The 23,881-nt window shown below is 34.1% G+C and overlaps 1 protein-coding gene across 1 annotated transcript in view; it reads right to left on the reverse strand.

The window, feature by feature from the left end:
• The window catches only part of LOC308658179 (taste receptor type 2 member 7-like), a gene marked incomplete at both ends in the record, with an annotated part of 37,228 nt that extends 20,041 nt beyond the window's left edge, over nucleotides 1-17,187 (reverse strand). Inside the window, 2 exons of the mRNA XM_081310789.1 lie at nucleotides 16,951-17,077; nucleotides 17,169-17,187. Of these exons, the coding sequence (XP_081166915.1) occupies nucleotides 16,951-17,077; nucleotides 17,169-17,187 (146 nt within the window). The remainder of the gene's footprint in view (nucleotides 1-16,950; nucleotides 17,078-17,168) is intronic.
• Nucleotides 17,188-23,881: the final 6,694 nt, after the last annotated feature.

Here is a 23,881-nt window from a genome sequence, read left to right on the forward strand (position 1 = left end):
TTAGATAAATTTTCTAATATTAATTTATTTTTTTATTCATAATGTAAATTCTACTTGGTCTTGGATACTATTGTAAGAAAACTCTGTTATTTTTGCTTGTCAATATTTATAACTTTATTTTGATATTCCCAAAATTTTTTAAAAAAAATAAGATTAGGTTGTAGTTTTCCTTTTTTTTTTTTTTTTTTTTTTAACTCACTCTGGGCAGGTTCTGATACCAATGGAACATTTCAGAAAAAATTTAGAGTTTTTATTTTGTTACATGGTTAATGTCAGTCATCACTTCAGTGCTGTGATCTTTATACCTGACTAGAACAACTGAGAGAAGGAAAAGTTTTTTCAGACTCACAGTTTCAGAGCTTCAGTTCATCACTGGTTGATTCTATTGAATTGGGCCAGAGGTGAGGCAGCACATCATGGTGAAAAAGGTGTGGTGAAGGAAAGCTTCTTAAGTCATGGCAGCCAGGAAGGAGAGAGAGAGAGAGAGAGAGAGAGAGAGAGAGAGAGAGAGAGAGAGAGAGCAAGGAATCTAATCCCCAAGGGCACTTCCTTAGTGACATATTTCCTCCAATCATGGTATACCTGCCTAAAGTTATCACCCAGTAATCCATTCAAATTGTTAATGCATCAAACGGATTAATGAAGTGATGTGATTACAGGTCTCATCATTGCCTAAAAGCCTCACATCTGCACCTACCTGAATTGGGGACTATGCTTCCAAAACATGAGCTTTTAGGGGGGCATTTCCAGATACAAACCATAACACTTGAACAGCTTAAATAATGTTAGAATCATCTGTTCTTTTAAAGTGCTGGTAATTTCCCCCCCAGAGCTTGGAGTTTTCATTTTTTTGGTTGTAATTCCTTAACAAAATTCTCATATTCTTTTAAGAAAATCAGGATGTTTATGTTTAATATTTCTCCTAAAGTTTCATTAAAGCTATGACACATTGTCCCATTTATTCCACAGAAGTTTAAAAATTTATTTTCAAAGAATTAGCTTGCATACTTGCACTTTGTCTCTTCCCACTATTTTTCTTGATTACACTATTTGCTAACTAGTATTAATTTTTTCATCTCAAAAGAGTATGCTAACTCACACATTTAAGCATTTAATTTTACCTCCATTCATTCTTCTTCTTATTATTAGAGTTTTATGTTGTACATACAGTAGTTGGCTTCATCCTGACACACTTCACTCATTTGTGCACAGAATTTGATTTCAGTTCATGATACCCTCTTATCCTTCCTGTTCTCCCTCCCCTGCCCTGTTCTTCTTCTACTCTAAGAGATGTCCTTTCATTCATTCATTTATATTTATTTGATTTCTTCTTTTTACTTATACATAAAAGTGAATTTCCCTGTGATATATTTATATTTGTGCATAAATGATTTTTAAAGAATTCATTCTGCATTGCCTCCCCTTTTCCATCCCTCCCCTCTGTCTCTGGATTTCCTTCTTCTAGATTACTGATCTCTAGTCATTCTTTCTGCTTTCTTATGGTATATTTTGTTTTTCTTTGTTTGATTTTCTGAGTTGGGTATTTTTTGGTATTTGCAATTAAATATGAGTTGTCCTGCGAGTGGTTTTAGATATAATCTGTGGCCTAAGACCGTTAGACTTAGAAAGTCCCACTTTTTAAATTGTTCCTTGGTTGGGATCTGGAAACTTAGATTTCTGGAGAGCTTCTTCCTTTCCCTGAAGAGAGTGGATCATTGTTCTTAAAACCCTGTGTATAAACAATGTGGATTTTGCTCAACACCTGGCTTTCTTCTTGGGAACCTGGAGTTTTAGTACATGCATGATATCACATACACATATGCACACACATTATTGTATAAGCAGCAAACTTATTCTAAGTACCTCTTTCATTCTATCATACTCTTATAATTTTTGTCAATTGTATTATTATTACATTCTCTTGGCCCTTAAAATATAATTAGTTTGTTTTAGTGTTAGTTTTATAGTCAGATATTTTCAAGTGTTAATGCTAGTTCTTCCACTATAAATTGTTAATCATCTCCTGTTGAGATATAGCTCAAAATAATTTCCTTCAAAAAAGTTTTGAGTTCTTGCATTTCTTAAAAGATTGTGTGTGTGTGTGTGTGAGTGTGAGTGTGTGAGAGGGTGAGAGAGAGAGAGAGAGAGAGAGAGAGAGAGAGAGAGAGAGAACTTTGTGATGAAACAAAATTCTTGGGTTATGCTTTATTTTCTTGAACTTGTAAAAAAAAATCTTAAAGTAGAATAATAATAAGCCATGCTTTTTACAATATATGTTTCTATAAAAAAATCTGAGTTTAGCCATATTTTTAATCCTTTATAAAATGACTCAACTTTTTATTCTGGCTTACCAATCAAAAATTGTTTAATTCATATGTCTAAATTTGGCTACTCAGGATCTGTTAAAACTGGTAATGTGCGTGGTATCTTAAAACATATTCTGTTCAAGTTTTTATTACTTTAGGAATTATCTATTAAAGTATACATTTACATATGTATAATTTTCAATCATTTTTATTTTTTGCTTTTGGAATTCCATCTATCCATATCTTGTACCACTTTGGCCTATTTTTGACATCCAATGTTTTTACCTGCATCTTTTGAACTTTTTTTTTTCTTAATTTTGCTTCATTTCATTTGCTTGTTCTATTTAAAGCCTCTGCATGTTATTTGCTGTTTCCCATTGTATTTATGGACTCATTGAACAATAATTTTTTGTTTCTGAGATGGTTTGTTTCTTTCCTTCCTGAGTTTTATTAGTTTAGGATGACTAATGGCTTTCTGATATTTCTTCATAGAGAGTATTGCTTTATTATTAAAAAAAAAGATCCACAGCAAATTTTGGTTATTATTTTCATCTACTCTGTGCTGGTATTTTTCTTGTATTTGACCCTTGTTAATGTTATAACTTTTATATTAATTTTCCTTCTTTTAATATTTATCTTTACTTATATGTTATGCCAGTGCAATAATTGAATGGGTTGGTTGCACGCTGTTGGAATAGCTATTTGCATGTTTTCTGTATCATTTTCATCATCTAGAGGCTCCCTTTTCCTCTGTTTCTTCAGGCACAGGCTGAGTCCTACTAATAGAATTGATTTAAATGATGTTTTGTATATCCTCACCTTCTCCATTACGCTTAACCAAACCAGGATTAGTAGAGTTTTGCTCATGAGCGCTACTTACATATTTCTTGCAGCTGGTGTTGCAAATAAGGGTTACAGGTTTTGCATTTCATCATGCAATCCTCACGCTCAGGATTCATATTTTGGCTGTTGCTTTCTGAGATTGCAGGCTTCTTATCAATCTCTGTGCTGCTTCTTTTCCTTTTTTTTGTACTTCTTTTTCACAAATTTAGTTCAATTGTAACTGCTTTTGGCAGCTCCCACATTTTACCTATTTATTTTATTTATTCACAGCGCTGGGGATTGAACACCAGGACTTGTGCATGCTAGGCAAGCACTCTAACACTGAGTCAAATCCCCAGACCTATAGTACATTTACTTTAGAATCAATATATTATACATGCTTTCTGGTTTCATCCATAATTTTCTTTTCCTCTCTGACTTTCCCTTCTTTCTAGGATAAGAGGAAAAATAGTGATTTTTACTGTTACTGTAAATTGTACATATATTTACTTAGCCTAAGAAACAAGGCAGAGGCAAGGGCTATTTTAGAACGTGGAAAAACAGTGATTTAAAATCCATTTTAGGGAGTCACGTGTCAGCCGAAGACGGCTGCCTCTGGGTGAGTGGGAGTAAAAGTTGTAGTTTAAGCCCCGGCCTGTTAAAGGAAGAACTGGAGAGGCACGGACTGTTTGGGAGGAGAGCAACAGGGTCAAGATTGAAAACTATAAATCACATGATAGTATCAAGGAAAATTTAATTTTTGATATCATAAACAGAAAAATTGAACAACTACCAGAAGCAAAAAGGAATCTACTTGAACATGAATCCACATATATTGGACTTAAGGCTGCTGTCTGTGGCCTAATAGCAAACAGTCTTTTTCCACATGTGGTGCATGTAACACAGGCCCCAATAGCTGCTGGTTTACCAATGGCAGTGCTCCCATTTTTGACAGCAAATGCATCTTTCAAAGGTTTTGTAAGTTTACCTTTGAGTACCGGTGATTTGAATTGGGAAACCTGTACCATGACACGGGGTAGACTTGTTGGCTTTGTTTTAGGAGGTCTGTACCCTGTTTTCTTGGCTATTCCTGTAAATAGTGGCCTAGCAGCCAGGTATCAGTCAGCCTGGTTACCAGAGAAAGGAAATACCTTAACTTACTGGATTAAAATTTCTTAAGCCTACCTTCAGAAAGATGTTGATTCCCATTTTTCTTCAGACTGTTTGTATCATACCTTGGGTCTAGACAATAGAAAGTAATTGTAAAGGCTCTTCTGTTACCTGAATCTGGCTTCGAAATTCACTGATTTTAAGCAAATGTGTATACAAAAATACAATTGTAAAGATTAAAAAAAAATTTAGAAAGCACATGTGAATGTAATTTTATTTTAGCAATGAGAAATTTTCATTAACATGTCACTAAAAAGAAATATGAGAGGAAGTAAATCTAAAAGAAAAATTTAAAAGGCAGACATTGAATTGTAATGCTATTGGTAAAAAGCAGTCAGAGATTTCTGGTTAGGATAGTAGAATTTCTTAGGGTGGTTTTGCTTTGTATCCGAGAGTATCCTCACTATGTAGAAAAAGTCCTCAAGTCTTAGTCTCTTTTAATTTAAGAGACAGGAAACAGATTTATCTGTGCTATGGAGAAGAAAAAGGAAAGGTTAGAAAGTGATGTTTTGGAATTAACAAGCCTAAAAGACATGTAATTGTTCAATCTGAACTGAGTAATGAGAATACCTGCTTTGAATTTTCTTACCTATATATTTTGTAGACAGTGTACTATCATATTAGTATGTAATTAAGGAAACAAACACATATTGTTTTATTAGGACATATTACAACATGTCATTGAATCAAATGGACAATTTGGAAATGATGGAAATAAATGCACAGTGACATAGTTTCCAAAATTTTAATTATAGTTTAACTTTTAAGCTAAATATTGCTATTACTAATAAATGAACTAAAATAATATCTGAAAATATGTAATGATATAATGTCTCATCTGCTCCTCTGTTCATTGCAAATGACTGTGTTCTTCATATTTATACACCAATAACAACAGAATGCTGCCAGAGTGATTCTATTTTATGATAACTTATATTTTGTATAGTTGCTACCCTTATCACTCACTCCATTTCAAACTTTTCAGTGGATCCACTGAAATCTTTTCTGTTTGAACTCAGGGGGACTTGAACTATTTTGTGCAGGGCTATTTTGGCAGTCCAGTGCCTAGAAAGCTCTCCTTAGAATAATGTTTTCAAACACATGAAATAAAATATGCAGAATTTCTAAGGACTCCAGACAGATTAAAACACACACTAATGTGATGCAGCAGTCTGTGTGCTTCTTAATTGACATCATAATAATACCTGTGAGAAAGAGCACTGATGACAGTAAATGCCTGTTAACTGTGATAACAGGGATCTGTGGTTTCCAGAAGCAGGAAAATCACAGGTTCTGCGAATTTGAATGATTGTTACTGACATTCAAAATGGAAGGATTGCTAGATATGTTAAAGATAGATTGCAGGGCTGGGGATGTGGCTCAAGCGGTGGCGCGCTCGCCTGGCATGCGTGCCGCCCGGGTTCGATCCTCAGCACCACATACCAACAAGGATGTTGTGTCCGCCGAGAACTAAAAAATAAATATTAAAAATTCTCTCTCTCTCTCTCTCCTCTCTCACTCTCTCTTTAAAAAAAAAAAAGATAGATTGCAAACAATGGGTAATTGGGTGCCCATGAACTTTTGTCCATCACTGAATTCTCTCCACGCACCTCTTTGTTTTGATACCCTAGAAGGACATCCTGCCTCTCTCTGAAGGTGTTACCTTCCCTAATTCCCTTTTATGCAGCAGCTCTTTACTCTTCCTCCCATACCACTAAGCCTAAAGCTGGGGACATTGTGTGCCTCCTTGTGGCTTCCAGATCACTCTTCCTACACTTCCTCATAGGGCGCACAGGAACTTGGACTTTCCCATCATCAGTTTACACAAAAATTACCTCTTTGTTGCAATCACTCACCAGCCCTCCTTTCTTGATTTTGGCCATCTATGATTAAATATATTTTATTTCACCTTCATTATTTTTGCCCAAACTCTCTGAACCTCTATTGATTGGATGAAGTCTTTATTCTCTTTCTCCTACAGCACTAATGAATGCACTATTTCACAAGTTTTTACCTATGAGAAACATTCCCTCACTGCCTGAATAGCTTTGATAGCTGAGACAGCATGTCTTAAGGAAAATGATAGTGACTCACTTTTTGCACTGGCAGATTATTGATTTTTCTCTATTATTTTTTGTTAGGTATTATACTATTCATCTATCTATCTATCTATCTATCTATCTATCTATCTATCTATCTAAAACTCATACTGAATAATCAGTTTTGGATTGCAAAAGAGGACTTATTTATTTTTTGTCTTTCCATATTTTTTATTGGTATATTTTCATTGCACATAAAACAATAGAGGATTTATTTTTTTGTACATGCTATAAATCTTTTTCCACAAGCAAGTGATTTTCCCCCATTATTTCTATTAACAGAGGATTTATTTTTTTGTACATGCTATAAATCTTTTTCCACAAGCAAGTGATTTTTCCCCCATTATTTCTATTTATCTTATTTACTTATTGTCCATACTTTTTATTAATGCCTTGTAGTTACACATGTACGATTTGTTTTCTTTTCTATCAAAGTTGAAGCTGTAATGCAACACAAATATGTTTACTGTAACTGAAATTTCAAGTGTATACCGGAGCCATTTTAAATTAGGTAACCATGTGGTCTAGAACAGGTGTTCAATCATACCTGGAGCCCTTTTCCGTGCCCTCCCCAATTTCAAATTAGCTAATTACATAGACTGTACCATCAAAGTCTTACTATCACAGTAAGGGGCAGTGCATTGTTAGGGATAAAAACTGGTTGACTGCCCACCCAGGTGTGCTTACTCCCTGGATTCCCTTTGTGGGCGCACCCTTCTGCAGAAGTACAGATTTTGCCTTGCTGACCCACTTCTGAGGTTGATTTCTTGTGGCATCTCAGTAATTCTAACATACATCACGGTGGGGTTTGTTGTTATATATTCAGATTTGGTCTTTTTGTCTATTGACTCAGAACCATTTTCTTTATATTTAAAGTCTTATATGATTCAAATGTATGATATGTCAAGGTCATTGTACTGTTATGTGTAACTAATTTAAAAAATTAAAAAAAAATAAAGTCTTAGGTTATAAGATCTGAGGTGACTTTTCTGAATCTAATTTTCTATGGATACTATGTCTTTCCAATATATAAAGTAAAGTAATTTATTTTAGAAAAGCTTTTTTTTTTGAGCATCCTTTTCTGTTTCAATACTTGGTTTTGTTCTTTTCAGAGATTCAGTTATTTCTTCATCTCAAATCTCCATATTTGTCTCTTTCTTTTTAGTATTATTATCCTTTTTTATTGTGAGCATTTTTTCCCTTGCTCATTTCTGTCATTTATTGCTTTTATAGTATTTTATTGAGCTGGTGTGTTCTTGTGCAAGTTAAAATTCTCTTTATTTCTAAGGTGATTATCTCTCTTTTTTTCTTGATTGCTATCTGCTTTTTGTTGTATCTGTCTGTATATGAAGTAACTTTTATAATGTTCCTCACTTTTAATCCCTTTTAGTTCCCCAAAAATACACCTGCTTTCTTCATGGTGTATTTTTACATGTATGCAGATATTATTTTTGCAATTGTAATTGTTGTGGTAGTTCTTCTTTAAATTTTATTGTTATTCCTATACCAACTACCAGCAAAAGGATCTGGTAGTTCAAGGGCTCTGGGTGTCTTTTTTGCTTATTTCTCAGTTCTTGGGGTCCTTTTGAATTGCTTCAGTCTTGCTGATTATGAGATGGTACTAATTTTTGGATTCACATCTTACAGTTTTATCTTGTTTCTCTCATTTTCTTGATTTATATTGTCTTATTCCTTGAAGAAACAATGCTTCAGCACCCCGTGAAGCCTTTCTCCCCTTCTGAAAACTTGCTGCTTCCCTAAGCTTACTCACAGTGCAACCTATCTTTTCCTTAGGGTGTGAGTCTCCCTTGATGGCATCTGGGTCTGCCATTTCTAGAATCCCTCTAAAATTTCTCCTCCTGTGCACGCATCAGCTGGAATTTTCCTATCAGTATAAGCTCTGTTGCCAAATCTCCACCCGTTTCTACATCAATTGTTATCCATAGGCCTTCCATGTGTTATGATTTTGCTGTGAATTTCAGTTGTGATTGTTATTTAATTTCTAAGAGGCTACTTAACATCTTTCAATATGAAACAGCAATAAAGGTTTCAGAATGTATACAGAAACCCTTTCCCCAAAGTTTTGGAAGATGTATCAGTAAAAGCTGAAATGAGGTTAGAATAAGCCCATATAACATATGGGGAATAAAGTTTAGTAAAGAATTTTGCAAAGTTTATAGTGTCTGATATTTTTGAAAAAAATCTTAAAAAACTATATCTGGATATCAGGTAAATAAAACTAAAATTTCAAGGTAGATCAACACACAAATATCTGTTGTTTTTCTACATACCAGTCATGAAAATTCTTTAAATTAAAAAAAAATCCTATTTATAATAACATCCAAAAGAACCAACTATTTCACTAAGGTAACAAAATACTAATGCCCTGAAAAATATAAAATATTGCTGAAAGAAATTTAAAAAGACACAAGTAAATGTTCATTAATAAGAAGATACTTTTGTTAGAATGTCAATACTACCCTATGTTAGCTACAGGTTCAGTGAAATACATTATTAAAATTCCCATAGGCATTTATGAGAACACATTAAATTGATTCTCAAATTCATGGAATTATAGAGATCCTAAATTCCATTCCAAATTAAACATTAAAAAGAAAAAAGTTGGAGGACTCATACTTAATGATTTTAAGACTACAAAGCTACAGTAATTAAGACTGTGGTATTGGCATAAGGACAGACATTGAGACCAAAGGTATAGAATTGAGTCCTGAAATAAACTCTTAAATTGACTTATGGTCAATTGATTTTTGACAAGGAAGCTAAAGAATTCATTAGGACACAATCTTTTTAACAAATGCTGCTGGGATAACTGGATATCTACACAAGAGAATAAAGTTGGATCCTACATTATACTATATACAGAACTGAACTCCATATGAGCCAATAGCATAAATAAGAGAGCCAAACAATAAAAAAAAAAAAAGAGAGAGAGCCAAAGTGATAAAAATTAAAAGAGAAAAATCTATTGGTAATCTTTATGAATCTGGGATTTGACAATGAATTATTAAATATGACATGAAAAGTATAAGCAAAACAAAAAGTACATAAATTGGACTCAACTCAAAATGAAAACTTTTCTGCATCAAAAGCTGGTAAAATAAATTGAACAATTTACAGAATGGGAGAAAATATTTGCAGATTTTATACTTGAAAAAGGTTTAATATTCAGAATGCATATAAAACTGCTACAACTCAGTTACAAAAAAGACAACCTACAGTGGTGGTACACGTTTGTAATTGCAGTGGCTTGGGAGGCTGAGGCAGGAGGATCGTGAGTTCAAAGTCATCCGCAGCAAGAGCAAGGCGTTAAGCAAGTCAGTGGGATCCTGTTGTAGTGCCACCCCCTTCTTCACAGAAAATCTTAATTAAGCTTCTCCAGAGATCCTCAAAAATTCTGTTTAACATAATTGTACTTAGACTATCAGCAAGAATTTCTACAACAGAGTTTTCAGGCAGGAGATGTTTGCTGAAGCAGAGTGTTAAGACTAACCCAAGACCTTCACAGAGGCATTTACATTTTTAAAGGAGAGTGGAGAAATCCTTGAAAACCAGCTCTTCAAAGGAAAGAGGAGAAAAACTCCCTTACCCAGACACTGATTTTCACAGAGAATGTCCTAGGCCTGAATTGGGTGCCCAGAACAGTGAAAAAGCTACTTTTATGTGAATTTTCACAAATTGTGAGTCCCTGAGCCGTTCCCCTTACACACTGGACATAAAGTTCTAAAACTTTCTAAACTCGGGGTTCAAAGGGATGATTTGAAGGAGGCAAAAAGCCCCCCTTTTGAACATGGCTGCAGCCAATAGGTCTGCTTCCTGCTATGCTTCGGTGTCCAACCTCAACTGTTCTACTTCACTGTCTCTAAATAAAATACAAAATAGGGCTGGGGATTGTGGCTCAGGGGTTGAGTGCCCTGAGTTCAATCCCTGGTACTCCCCCAAAAAACAAAAACAAAAAACAACCAAACCTAATTTTGAAAAGAGAAATAAAAAAATAGACATTCCCTCTGAAGATTAGTCATTAGGGAATGCAAATCAAAATAGAAATCCCACTTCAAATCAACTAGGAGAGTTACAAATAACAAAAACCTGGAAAAACAAGTGTGGGTCAGGATGCAGAGAATCTGGAACCCTTGTACCCTCGTTAGAAGGGAAGTAAAATGGTTCAGTTACTGTGGAAAATACTTTGGTGTTTCCTCAAAACGTTAAACATTGGAATTATAAGGTTTGGTCCAGTAATACCACTCAGTGTAGTGTTTTCATAGAATGGAATGCTATTCAGTCATACAAAAGAATGAGGATCTGATTAGTGTGTGAATCTTGAAAACACTATGCTGAGTGAAATAATCCAGACACCAAATGACAAATTTTGTGTGATTCCACTTAAATGACATTTGTAGAATAGTCAGATTCATAAAACTAGAAAGTACGCTACAGATCACTGGAACAGGGTGGGGGGAGGGAAGATTATGGGTTATTATTGCTAATGTGCTCATAATTTCTGTTTAGGATGATAAAAATGTATTGGAGATAGTGTAATGGCTGCACAACATTGTGAATATAATAAATGTCACATGATTATGCCCTTAAATGGTTAGAATGATAAATTTTGTTATACATATTTTATCACAGTTTTTTGAATAAATATATAAATAAAGATCATAAAACTCCAGACCATATTCACACACGATGAAGTATGAGATAAAACCAATTAAAATTCTTTACTTTATTTGGAGTGAAGAGAAAGTATTGATGTTTAACTCAGCATATGAAATTCTGGTATCAGTAGAAACAGGAAAGAAGGAGAAAACAAAACAAGACAAAACAGAAAAAAAAGCATAAAAAAGAAAAAACAGATGGGACAGTAGAAAGAAAAATAATATAATCACATTGCAATGAATACAAAAATAATTAGTCAATGATAATTAATTTTAACATCTTATTAAATAAAGTATCAAAACTAAAAATTTGTTTTCTATAAGAGACATTTAAAAAAAGAGAAATGTAGGGATGGAGGAAATGTTACCAAATACAAAGCAAGGTAACAAAATTAGTGAATATTAGCACAGATAAAATAAAACAAAGCAGAAGCATGCATAAGTTTTGGAGTATTGAAAGAAGGTTTTCAATATGAGTTAAAATAATTGTAAAAATGTAATGCTCATAATCAGGTTCTATAGCACATGCCTGTAGTCTCACTGCTCAGGAGGCTGAGACATGATGATCATGAGTTAAAAGCCCAGTCTCAGCAACTTAGTGAGACCCTGTATTAAAATAAAAAATAAAAAAGGATGGGATGTGACTCAGAGGTTAAGTGCCCATGGGTTCAATCTATGGTTAAAAAAAAAAAGTAATGCCTTGAAATGCAAATGCAATATCAGTATTGCTTCCAGTTCAAGGCCACTTTAATTGAAAAAAATAATGAACAAAAACAAACAAATCAATAATTAAAGTGTATGTTTACTAACTTTACTTTTCCAAGTTGGTATACATTATGCAAAGATAGAGGTAATACAAGTAATAGGGTCCACATAAATTTAACACTGGCAATATAAAACTCTTTTAAGAAAACTTGGTACATTCATAAAAATAAATCTTTATCTGGCCAAATAAATATATCCTATGCCAAATATCATACAAACATGTTGTCTGACCCAACTTCAGTGAAATAGAATATCATTACAAAAAAAGTTACCTAAAATAAATCTCATAGCTATAAAATTACTGTGTTAAATGACCTTGGCATTTAAAGGAAATTATAAAAAATATTTTTTTTTAAAGAGAGAGTGAGAGTGAGAGAGAGAGAGAGAGAGAGAGAGAGAGAGAGAGAGAAAGAGAGAGAGAGAGAGAGAATTTTTTTTTTAATATTTATTTTTTAGTTTTCGGCGGACACAACATCGTTGTTTGTATGTGGTGCTGAGGATCGGACCCGGGCCGCACACATGCCAGGAGAGCTCGCTACCGCTTGAGCCACATCCCCAGCCCAAGAATATTTTAAAATTTTTGAATTAAAATATAAAAACCATGTGCCAACATTTGTAGAATGCATATGATATCCAGGCAGAAAACAGTTTTGAATACTTTAAAAAATTTTTTATTTTTTAAAAAATTCTAAATTGATTTTTTTAAAAATAAATGACAGTGGAATGCATTACAATTCTTATTACACATATACAGCACAATTTTTCATATCTCTAGTTGTATATAAAGTATGTTCACACCAATTTGTGTCTTCATACATGTACTTTGGATAAAGATGTCCATCACATTCCACCATCCTCAAAAAAAAAAAAAAAAAAAAAACTCAAAGTTTTTAATACATTTATTAAAAAAAAAGTAAAGATTGAAAAGAAGGATAAAAGAAGGCCAACTTTTGCTTTTAAAAGTACAGTTAACCACATGTCTGCAGAAATGCTTCCAGTTCAGAATATACAAATAAACTGAAAAACATGTTTTCAGAAATAAGTGGGTGGTCCAACTGTCAGGAGGTAAGAAAAAAAAATACTTACTGTTTTTATATTTTAAAAAATGCACTGTAGGGCTGGGGATGTGGCTCAAGTGGTAGCGCGCCCGCCTGGCATGCGTGCGGCCCCGGTTCGATCCTCAGCACCACATACCAACAAAGATGTTGTGTCCACCGAGAACTAAAAAATAAATATTAAAAAATTCTCTCTCTCTCTCTCTCTCTTAAAAAAAAATGCACTGTAAAAATGGTGGGAAAGTGCAAATCCTGAAAAAGAGAGTTTTCCTTGGGGCATCACTAATTGTCTTGAAACCAGAGTTTCAAGTTCTATAGACAATGTGCATGTAAGATAAGAAACCAGGCATGCATGGGCCTCTCCAGAGCTGGAAGTTAGACTGGACACCATCAATGAGCCAGGATCTCTGGAAGGCAAGAAAGTAATGGGCAAACGCAAAAACAAGGACACCCAGCCAAAGATTAAAGCGGGGAATGGAAGGGAAGGTAGTTCTGTTGTTTTGAGTTTCTACTGTAGCCTTGCATACATGTATATTTGGGACTATAATTTACTCTAGAATTTGATTTGTCTAAAAATTTACAAAATGAAAATTCAGTTTAAAGAAGTCCAAAATAAGATAGGATCCTTAGTCAGTCTTTATGGACAAAGTAAAATCCTTCCTGGCAATATGCACTATGTCCATAAAGACACAAAATATGAGAAAAACCAAGCTAACAAAATCAAAAGTCAGTGTAAACAACACAGTAAATTATCAGACCAACAAAGACAGCAGACATTTGAGTTGGTACTTACAGAGCTTATGGAAACACGGAGGAAGGCACTGCATTTATTTATATTTTTATTTTTTTATATTGATTTTTTATTGTATTTGAACATAACAGCTTTATTTTATTTATTTATTTTTATGTGGTGCTGAGGATTGAATCCAGGGCCTCGCACATGCTAGGCAAGTGCTCTACTACTGAGCCACAACCCTAACCCTATTTATTTATTTATTTATTTTTATTTGTTCATTCATTCATTCATTCATTCAATGAATTGAATCAGGGCCACTTAACCTCTGAGCCACATCCTCAGCCCTTTTAAAAAATTTTTTATTTTGAGACAGGGTCTGACTAAATTGCTTAGGGCCCCACTAAGTTGGTGAGGCTGGCTTTCAACTTGCAATCCTCCTTTCTCAGCTTCCCAAACCACTGGGATTACATGCATATGCCACCTTCCCATATGGCTTGGCTCTTTCTCTCATTTATTAAAGAACTTTAACCAAACAGACTTTTTTTTCATGTCTTTTGTCTTTTATTTAACTATCTTTTCTGATTTCACAAACTGTTTCATAGAAAAGTGAACAATTTATAAAAGATTAAGAAAATAAAAATAATCTATAATTCTACTACTCAGGCATAAGAAACCTAATTATTCAGTATATGTATATATATATATATATATATATATATATATATATATATATATATATATATAATGTATGAAACAGATTTCTAAGCAACAACCTATTATCTATCCACCTATCTTAAAATTTATTTAAAATATACTAATAATGGTTAAATATTTCAAACATGATTAATCAATTTCTCCTTCATGCTTTTCTGTGCTAATTTTAGGTGCAATAAAATCACATTGTTTTATAGTAGAAAATGGAACTATTGAAAAAGGGAAAATAATCTATAATTAATAAATTAATATTGGCAAAAATAACACTAGAAGAAATCATGAATAAAACTTGTAAATTTTGATTTTTTTAAATCTAAATTACAAAGGCATTTCTACAAACACCACAAATTATTTGCTAAAGAGCTAATTAAGAGAAAAAAATCCTAACATATAATAGTGCTAATGTATAATCACAAAATTGGTAAGAATAGCCAGAAGACTTGAAAAAATAAGAGAAAGTAATTCCTAAAATGTTTAAATCCTATAAAAATTTGTAAACACCCTAGTAATCAAATATATACAAATTCAAAACTCTTTATAACCTAAGTAGCAACATTAAAAATAATAACCTTGAGTGATTTTGAGATTGGAATAAATGGATTTTTTTTTAACTATTAAAATATTGGTTCACTATTGCTGCAGAGTACTTACCAATTCTGCAAGGAATATATCAAATTCATTTTCGTTAGCATTTCTGTTAAAAATAATTTCAATATTCTCTATATGCTCTTCCAGTTCCTGGAACTGTGTGTGAATATGCCTATGCCCATGTGCCTGTGGAGCCCTGGGCCACGTTTTATTTTCCTGACCTTTTCCTTGGTCAGTCTTTTGTCCCTTGGTCAGAGATCATGTTGAGTCCTGTGGATCTGTAGATGTGGCAGAATCCTTACTCAACTGATTTGATTCTTGACTTTTCATCTCAAATCACTGTACTGAGGAGTCTGAAGACTCATTTCATAGGTATTCTGATCCCCTCTCTCTAAGGCAGACTCTTTCTCTAACTAATTTTCACTTTCACCAATATGATTACTCGTACTTTAACAAACATACCCAAGTTTTTTTTTAAAAGCACATTAGGATTTTAACAGTGAATATAAAAGTAACTTTCTAAATTATTAAAATTGCACACACAAAAAAAGCATCCTTTTCTGTTCCTCAAGTCCATATCTTAACTGTCAAGATTGATCAAGATTTTCTGTCTTGGTTTCTTTTTCTGTAGATCTTCCTGAGGAAGAAGATGGGGGTTGGTGCTTCAGGGCAGTTGGGCAAAGCACAATACAGAGGCTTGTTTTAAATGTCTCTTCCCAACACAATAGTCTTTACCTAGAATAGTTCCAGGCTGACATTTTTCCTCTGGGAAGAGTATGAGAAGATGTTGAAGAGTCAGGAACTTGCACATGAGACTAAAATCTCATCAGAGAGAGATATTCTCTGAGACATAGTAGAACATATCATGGAAAATTGAATGAAGTTCCATAACACGGTTATAGAACAATAAAAGAATGTGATGCAAAGGAAGGAGAAAGGTCTTTGAGGATTTTCTCAGTGGATTATTCTCCTGGAACATACGTTTCTGTGCAAGCCTGTCTGAGGCTCTGAGATTTTTTCCTTTCTCACAGCACTTTAATTGCTGCAGTACCCTCCAGCAAGTTTGCTTTAGCTTGTTGTTTCCTAGAATTAGGATAAAGGAGTGACCCCAGGGATATATGGCTGTGGTTGTGAAACCAAAAGTAAATAGCAGTTTGTTTTCTGGCTTACTACCACATACTGCTTCTATGAGGATGCCTATCACATGCAAGATAAGGAGGATGATAAAAGATATTAAAACTTCCATGGCTTTCACATGAGCTTCTGTATTGAGGTCTGCGAATCCTGTTTTGTTCAGTTGCATATGACTTTTGTGTCTCCACAGGGAAACGGTCAATAGGACACAGGTAATTAGGAATACTGTAAAGAAGAGAGTGACTCCCAGATTGAGAAAAATCTGTTTAAGTAAGAAATCACTTCCCTGTAGGTGACACAGCTATGATGTGTTTCTATGGTTCATTTTATCACCATTAATCACCTTCACAACTTGTAGAAAAGTAAGTAACCATGACACAAACATCCAATCAGAAAGGCAAAAACTATTGATTCTTCTCTTGAACCAGAGAAATATGTAGTGGGAAAAAATTCGCTGTCTTCAGGAAATAGAAGATGCTGAGGTTGGTAGCAAACCAGATATTCGAGTGATAGAGGAACTAAAACATTCAACTAATGTTAGAGTCTGTAAACAAGTCAAGATGGCACCTGGCATTTTGCCAGAGAGAGTGGTTTGTGAAGTAATGCCAGCGAGCCATTAAGTGTGGAGATTCCTTATTGGTCGACTGCTGTATCTAGTTTATGTTAATTAAGATAAGCTGTGTGGAATGTATATATATCCCTCCGGTCCTACAATAAACGGCTTCCACTCCTGCTGTATCAATCTATACAAGTTGCTCGTCACCCCCTGGTTATTTTGCTGCAGCCAGACTGCAGCAAACTAAGTAACTAAAATATTCAGTTAGGTCACTAGAAGTATGCATATCTGGAGAGAATGACTTTATGACTCCATCAAAACTTATGTACCATATTATAGAAACTCTGGAAATAGCCAAGCCTGTGAGAATAAAGCCATTAATAGAGAACTTCTTATTCTTGACACAGTCCATGCAGTTTACAAGTCCAATAAATTCATTCCCCAAAACCCCCAGTACTGAGTAGTTGTGACAAAAAAGAGGATTTCTACCACGCTTGGCATATCTTCAATATCCAAGGTCACTTCTGTTGCATCTGCTTTCAATTACCTGCTCCAAAAAGAAGCATATATTAGCAGCTTGATGGGAAGTGTGACTTTCTTCTCTTTCTTTAAATAAAGACTTTAAAGTGCCTCGGGAATGACTGGTGATCCTATCAGAAACGTCTTCACAGAAATTGATCCAGTTATTTCTATATAACTTAGCTAGTCTATGGAACATATATCTAGACAGATGCCTACTTATAATTTGTTAATATGCAAATGAAAGTTTCAGTTTTATAGATTTTCCTTGTCCTTCTAAGACTCTTTTATATTTAATAAACTGAATTATGGAGTAGAAGTGCCAAACTAGACCTACAGGATAAAAAACATATCAGAAACAAACATTGGACTTCATCTTTTTCAATATCAAATCACCATCATTTTTATTGTCTATGATCACAGTTTAAATATATATATAAAGGAAAAACTAGCATATAGAAGTAACAAATTAATGTAGTCATTGTAGATGCTTATCCTGAAAAATTAGTTAAACTTTTAATTAAAATGTAAGTTCTAGCCAGGTATGGTGGTATATGCCTGTAATCCCAGCAGTTTAGGAGGCTGAGGCAGGAGGATCAAGTTCAAAGCCAGCCTCAGCAACTTAGTGAGGCCCTAAACAACTTAGTGAGACCCTGTCTTTAAATAAAACATAAAGAAAGGGCTGGAGATATGGCTTAGTGGTTGAGCACTCCTGGGTTCAATTCCTGGTACCAAAAAAAAAAAAAATTAGTTGTTTTGTTGGCATAGTAAGTTTCACAAATATTATCTCACAGAGTTGTTGCAATGTTTTTATGCAATACTCTTAGTTGTTGCATCCAGGAATTCAGAAGATAATGTTCACCACTTTTAACATGAAAGCATAGTTTCATTTGCTCACATCCATCCATCATTTATTCAATGAATATTTCCTGAGTGTCAAAGTATACCATGCTTGCTTCTGGCCACTGAGGGCAGATGGACTTTCAAAGGTTTTTTGACTCACGGATTTTGTGTTCTAATATAAAAAGCAGGAAACACTCAAGGAAACCAGTATATTGATCTAAGTGTTAAAAGTAAAATCTAATATTTAGCCCATATTATGTTCTTAGCGCTGTTAAATACTTCTTTATTATTTTTTCATTTCAACTTCACAATAAGGCTTCAAGTCTTTAAGACAGGAACTATCTTTACCTTTTTCTTAAAAATGAATAAATGGAGCTTTAGTGAGGAGAAGAGCTTGTTGCTGTTAACACTGGCATGACTCCCAAGAGCGTAATCACAGAATGAGCTCACGATGAGGCTTGGGAGTGTCCAGGAATGACATTTTGAAAAGAAAAAAGAAACAGACAGGCTTAATCTTCATATGGACTACACATGTTAGAATCGACAAAATTTGTGTGCTATATCAGCTATGAATGAACTGTGTACAAATACAAGAGATACAATTTCAGAAAGAAGCAGTAACAAGAGATACAGCAAAAGGAGCCATCTTGGAAGCAGATAACAGCATTCACAACTCAAATCTGCTGATGTCTTGATTTTGGATTTCCCAGACTCTAGAACTATAAGGAAATAAATTTCTATTGTTTATTAATCACTCAGTCTAAGGTTTTTTTTTTTATAGCACAGATTAAGACACCCCCACATACTTATAGACGAAACAAATAGATAAAACACCAGTAAAGGTATAGAGAATTCCAAGAACACTGTCAAGTAATTTTATTAAATCAACACTTACAGAGGATTACTTATAACTCCAGAATATACATTCTTTTCATACACACATAGGATTCACCAAGATTAATTATACTTTGATTCATAAAACACTTTCCAATAAATGTCTAATGTTCAGAATGAATGTGGTGGTATTTTGTGAATTTCCACATTCAACTAGAAATGTAGTGGATCCATAGAAATTCTGCATTCAGAAATTAAAGTGCTTTTCATCTTGAAAGAGAAAGACTGGGGGTGAGGAGGGAAAGAGGGAAGAAAACCAAAACAAGTACTTTGCAATTATTTCATCTTTATATTTGTTGATGTGCTGCAATTTTTTTTGTAAATTTCCTAACTAAATCTATTTTAAATGGAATTTCAATAAAATTATAATAAAGAAAGATTTGGTATTACCATATACTTAATCTTAAATTTCCAATAGTATACTTATATATTTACTTGGGTCTTCTTAGGTATAACTCATGCAGTGTTTCAAAATTTAAAGAATACAGTTTCTATTTATTACTTAAAAGATTTTTCTTGGCTCTTTGTGCTTTTGATCATTTTCAGAAATGGGGAAAGATGTTTGCAATGTTTTCTAATGCATTTATGTTGAAATCCAAGAAATCTCTGTTATTTGAATATTTATCTTGCATTCAGTATCTTTGTTAAATCATTCAACTAAAAAGAATACTTTTTCTTATTTCATTCTGTTTTAATGGACTGTGTACCACCTGCAAATTGGTCTTCTTCCCTTCTAAGACTGATGGTAAAAGCAGGAAGACTGTATGCATTTCCAATTCTGGAGGTAGCTAAACACTTCGGATGAAGTCAAACAAGATGTTCTTGGTTTTGATTTATTCAGTACAAATTACTAATCCAATGAATCCATTTCCCCAAATCCTTATTATGGATTCTAAACTTTCAATTATTATTAAAAACTTTTTGAATTCACTTGACATATCAGAAGTACATTCTCATTATTTCTGTCAAAACTGAATGATTGTTTTCCAGATGACTTTTGGAAAATGATACAACAGTTGAAAATACTCTTCTTTGGGCTTTTATTTTGGAGTCTGTTTCAGACCAAAAAAATTTAACCCTGATGTGAGCAAACACTACTGGAAGCTCCATAAAAGTCATTCCAAACACAAAATCCTTCTAAACAGCAATCCTTGTATCAGATTGATTATCAAATATATCTTTTTGCCATTGTCTCAGGCTGAATTTCTCAGATTAGCTGAAGGCTGAACTCACATTTGCTAAAATGCAAATGAGAAGATTCTATGACATCATTTTGTTCTTTCTTCTAACAGGAAAGTTTAAATTTACTCTTCTAAAACTTTAAAGTAATAAGTTAGAACTAAATTTTATGTTTCCTTATAAATTCTGACTCTTGAGATTAAATATAGCCAGAATCCCCTACTGGTTACAGCTTTAATTTTGGGAATCTTAAGGGTTAGAAGTCCTGTGTTCAGCATTTGTAAATCTCTCTTTACCACACTGGCTCAGGCCCTCTGGGCTTTTCCATCTGGAGAAAGACCCAACTAGGTCTGCATCACATACCTCCTCACTCCTGAGCCACAACATCCCATTTGACTTGAGATCTCATTTCTAAAATATATCAGAGGGAAAACAGGGGGAAAGTATTTGTCTCTCCAGGGTCTCCTCCTTTATTCTGTGTCCTGTCTGGTCTTGTTTGCATATCAAACTGACAAATGTCTCAGGACCCACCTGATTATAGCACCTGAGAAGAAAATAAATTTTAAGGAGGGATATTCTCCCTCCACTTACTCCCTCCATGTAGAGCTCCAACTCTTATTAGGATAGAGTAATTGGTGGAAGTATCTTTTCTTAGGATAAAAGTACTGGAGCTAAACCTGGTACCTCTGAATGAGACCTTATTTGGAAAAGGGGGCTTTGCAGATGTAATCATCTCAGGCTTAGGATCCTAAGTCCAAACTGACTACTATTCTTGTTTTCTTTGGTTACCTAGATTTCCCCAGGGTCATTCCCTTCTTTTGTCTCCTTTTCATCCTCCAAAAGCAATTTTTATGAAACTGCACACTTTAAATTCCCTTCTGTGTGGTCCTTGTTATCATCTGCCAGGATTATTTCAGAATTTTTGCATTTAAGATGGATGTTTTTCTTCTCAGGGAGAGATTAGTCAATTCTTAGATCCTCACTCCACTTTTGTGTCTTTCACACAAATTTTCCAGGGACCTTCCATGCCATGACCATCACCACCAAACTCCACAGGGCTTACAGCAGGGGGATATAGAGATTTTTGTGGGAATTTGGTGTGCAATTTTCTATTTAGAAATCACTGGAACATTTTATTATTTTCTATCTTCTATTTAAGCTGAGGGTGTGGAATTTTGTGGCTTTAGTTTATCTAGTTAACCTATGTAGTTTTTGGAGAATGTTTGATGAGTTTCCAATAAGTGGAAATTCCTCAGAGTGAGTTTATTCTTATGCTAAGATTCAGTAATGTAAATCTGAGGAAGAACAATGGTTGGATAAGAAAAAGTTCCCTATGGCTGAATATTTTACAGGATAAAATAGACACAAGTTAATAGTGGTTCTTGTGTCCTCATTCTGTACTAAGAACAAGCAAGATAAAACTACATTTATGAGTCTTAGGGGAATATTTACTAACCACACAATGAATGTAAGTGGTTCAAAAACACAGTATATATCAAGCAGCATGATCCTCTTCCCTCTGAACCAGCAGAGCTATGGATGAAAATGTAAAAAGTTTTTGTACAAGCCAGATACGGTGGTACATACCTGTAATTCCAGTAACTTGGGAAGCTGAGGCAGGAAAATCAAAATTGAGGTCAGCCTGGGCAACTTAGCAAGACCTTGTTTCAAAATAAAAATAAAAAGGGCCAGGGATGTAGCTAAGAGGCAGAGAACCCCTGGGTTCAATCCCCAGTAATGCAAATCCCCATAGTTCCTGGTTTATAACTTTCTAAGACAGGTTATAGAAAAATCGTATCTTTCCTGGCTATAAAGAAATTCCCTGATCTACTTTGTTTGATAATAGGTCCTCCCCATTCCAGTGTGGTCCTGCTTCATACCCTGGAGGAAAACATGCTATTTAGGGAGCAAAAAAAGAATCTCAGCAGGCAGGCCTTGCTAGTTTTCTGTGCATAGTCTGCTAGCAATCATACCTAAGTCATGGCATTTCCATTAAAACCCCAAAGGGACAGAGTTCAGAGTGCTTAAGGCAGCAGAAGATGTGGTGGAGGTTCTGCAGGGTGGTGCACCCAGAGATTGCACAACAACTTTGCACCTTTCCCATTCCTCACTATATGCATCTCTTTGTCTGTGTCCACTGTAAAATCTTTTAAAGCTGATAAACATAAGGAAATATTTCCCGAGTTTTGTGGGCCAAGCAAATTAATGGAACCTAAAGAGAGGACTGTGGGAATCCAGACTGATAGCTGTTGGGTTAGGAAAAACTAACCTGGGGTTTGCAACTTGTATCTGAAGTGGGGAGCAGTCTTTGGACTGAACATTCACTGTGAGGGATGCAACTTGATCTCTAGGTAGATAGTGTTAGAGAGTGTAGATAGTGACAGAAATATCTGCTATTGGGGAACTCATTGGTCACTGGTGGAGAAATACTCCCATAACTTTTAATTTTATTCTATTTTATTTTGTTTATTAGAACTTTATAGTTATACATAGTAGTTGGGTTCATCCTAACAAAATCATAGAATTTGATTTCATTTCACGATCCCCACTCTTTCCCCCCTCTTTTTGCTTCCTGTCCTTTCTCCCCTCCCATGTTATCTTTACTCTGTTAGACTTTTTTTTTGCTCATCTATTTATTTACATTTGATTGGTTTTACATTTGATTGGTTCTTTTACTTACACATAAAAGTGAAATTCCCTGTGGCCTATCTATATTTGCACATAACATGATTTTTAAAGAATTCATTCTGCATTTCCTTTCCTTTCCCATCTCTTCACACTGCCTCTTGATTTCCTTATTCTACATTACTGATCTTCTCTTTATCTTTATAATATCCTATCCTTTGCTCCCCCTTGTGTTTATTTTATTCTAGCTTTCATATATGAGGGAAGATATTTGACCTTTGTCCTCATAACTTTTGAGAGTGCAGAAATCTTCTGTTTATTGTGGTGTGAAAGTAGAGGAGAAACAGGCATTTTGTTTTTCCAACAACACAATGTGCATTCTATATATGGTAACTCCTCATTGCTTAGATTTTACAATATGCTATTATAATCAAATTTCAGGAAGTAGTACCTAGGCTGTCATGACAGCTGTTTAACAGTTTCCACAAAATCTGGACTATCTAATTTCTGTGGTTAGTTACATCAGTGTCAAAAATATTCATGAATAAAAATTTATTGTAAAAAGTTAGCAAAATATGAAATAAAGGTTAAATCCATATTAGAGAGACAAAGTTGTTTCCTAAAGGAAATAAATTGTTGGCGATAATGGCACATTTGGCATAAACTATGACTTTCTGAACAATAGTTTACTTTGCAGATCCATATTGACTTCATAATTCCACAAAACACTGATTCCACCATCCTAACTTTTAAGCAACTCAGTATTAATAATCAGTGACTTTCAATGTTCTGTGAATATGTTTTCTATTTAACTTTTTCTTGGTTACGTTTCACTATCTCTTACTCATTCTACTTTGATGACCTTTAATTTCTGACAACATCCATCTTCTGTAGATTGTTGTGAGTAAATACTTTAAAAAATATAAAAGGGGCTGGGGTTGTGGCTCAGCGGTAGAGTGCTCACCTATCACGTATGAGGCCCTGGGTTCAAACCTCAGCACCACATAAAAATAAATAAAAATAAAAGTATTGTGTCCAACTACAATTAAAAAATAAAAATATTTTAAAAAATTTAAAAAAATAATATAAAAGTTCTAACTAAGCTTGAAGTCCTCTGACGTATTTTCTCTTTGCTTTTTTAGTTTGTTTGTTTTTATTAGGTTAGAGTTCTATCCAAGTCTAGGAATAACTTATGTGATC

The sequence above is a fragment of the Spermophilus citellus genome, assembly GCF_964194105.1.
Source record: "Spermophilus citellus genome assembly, chromosome: 10".
Lineage (NCBI taxonomy): Eukaryota > Metazoa > Chordata > Mammalia > Rodentia > Sciuridae > Spermophilus > Spermophilus citellus.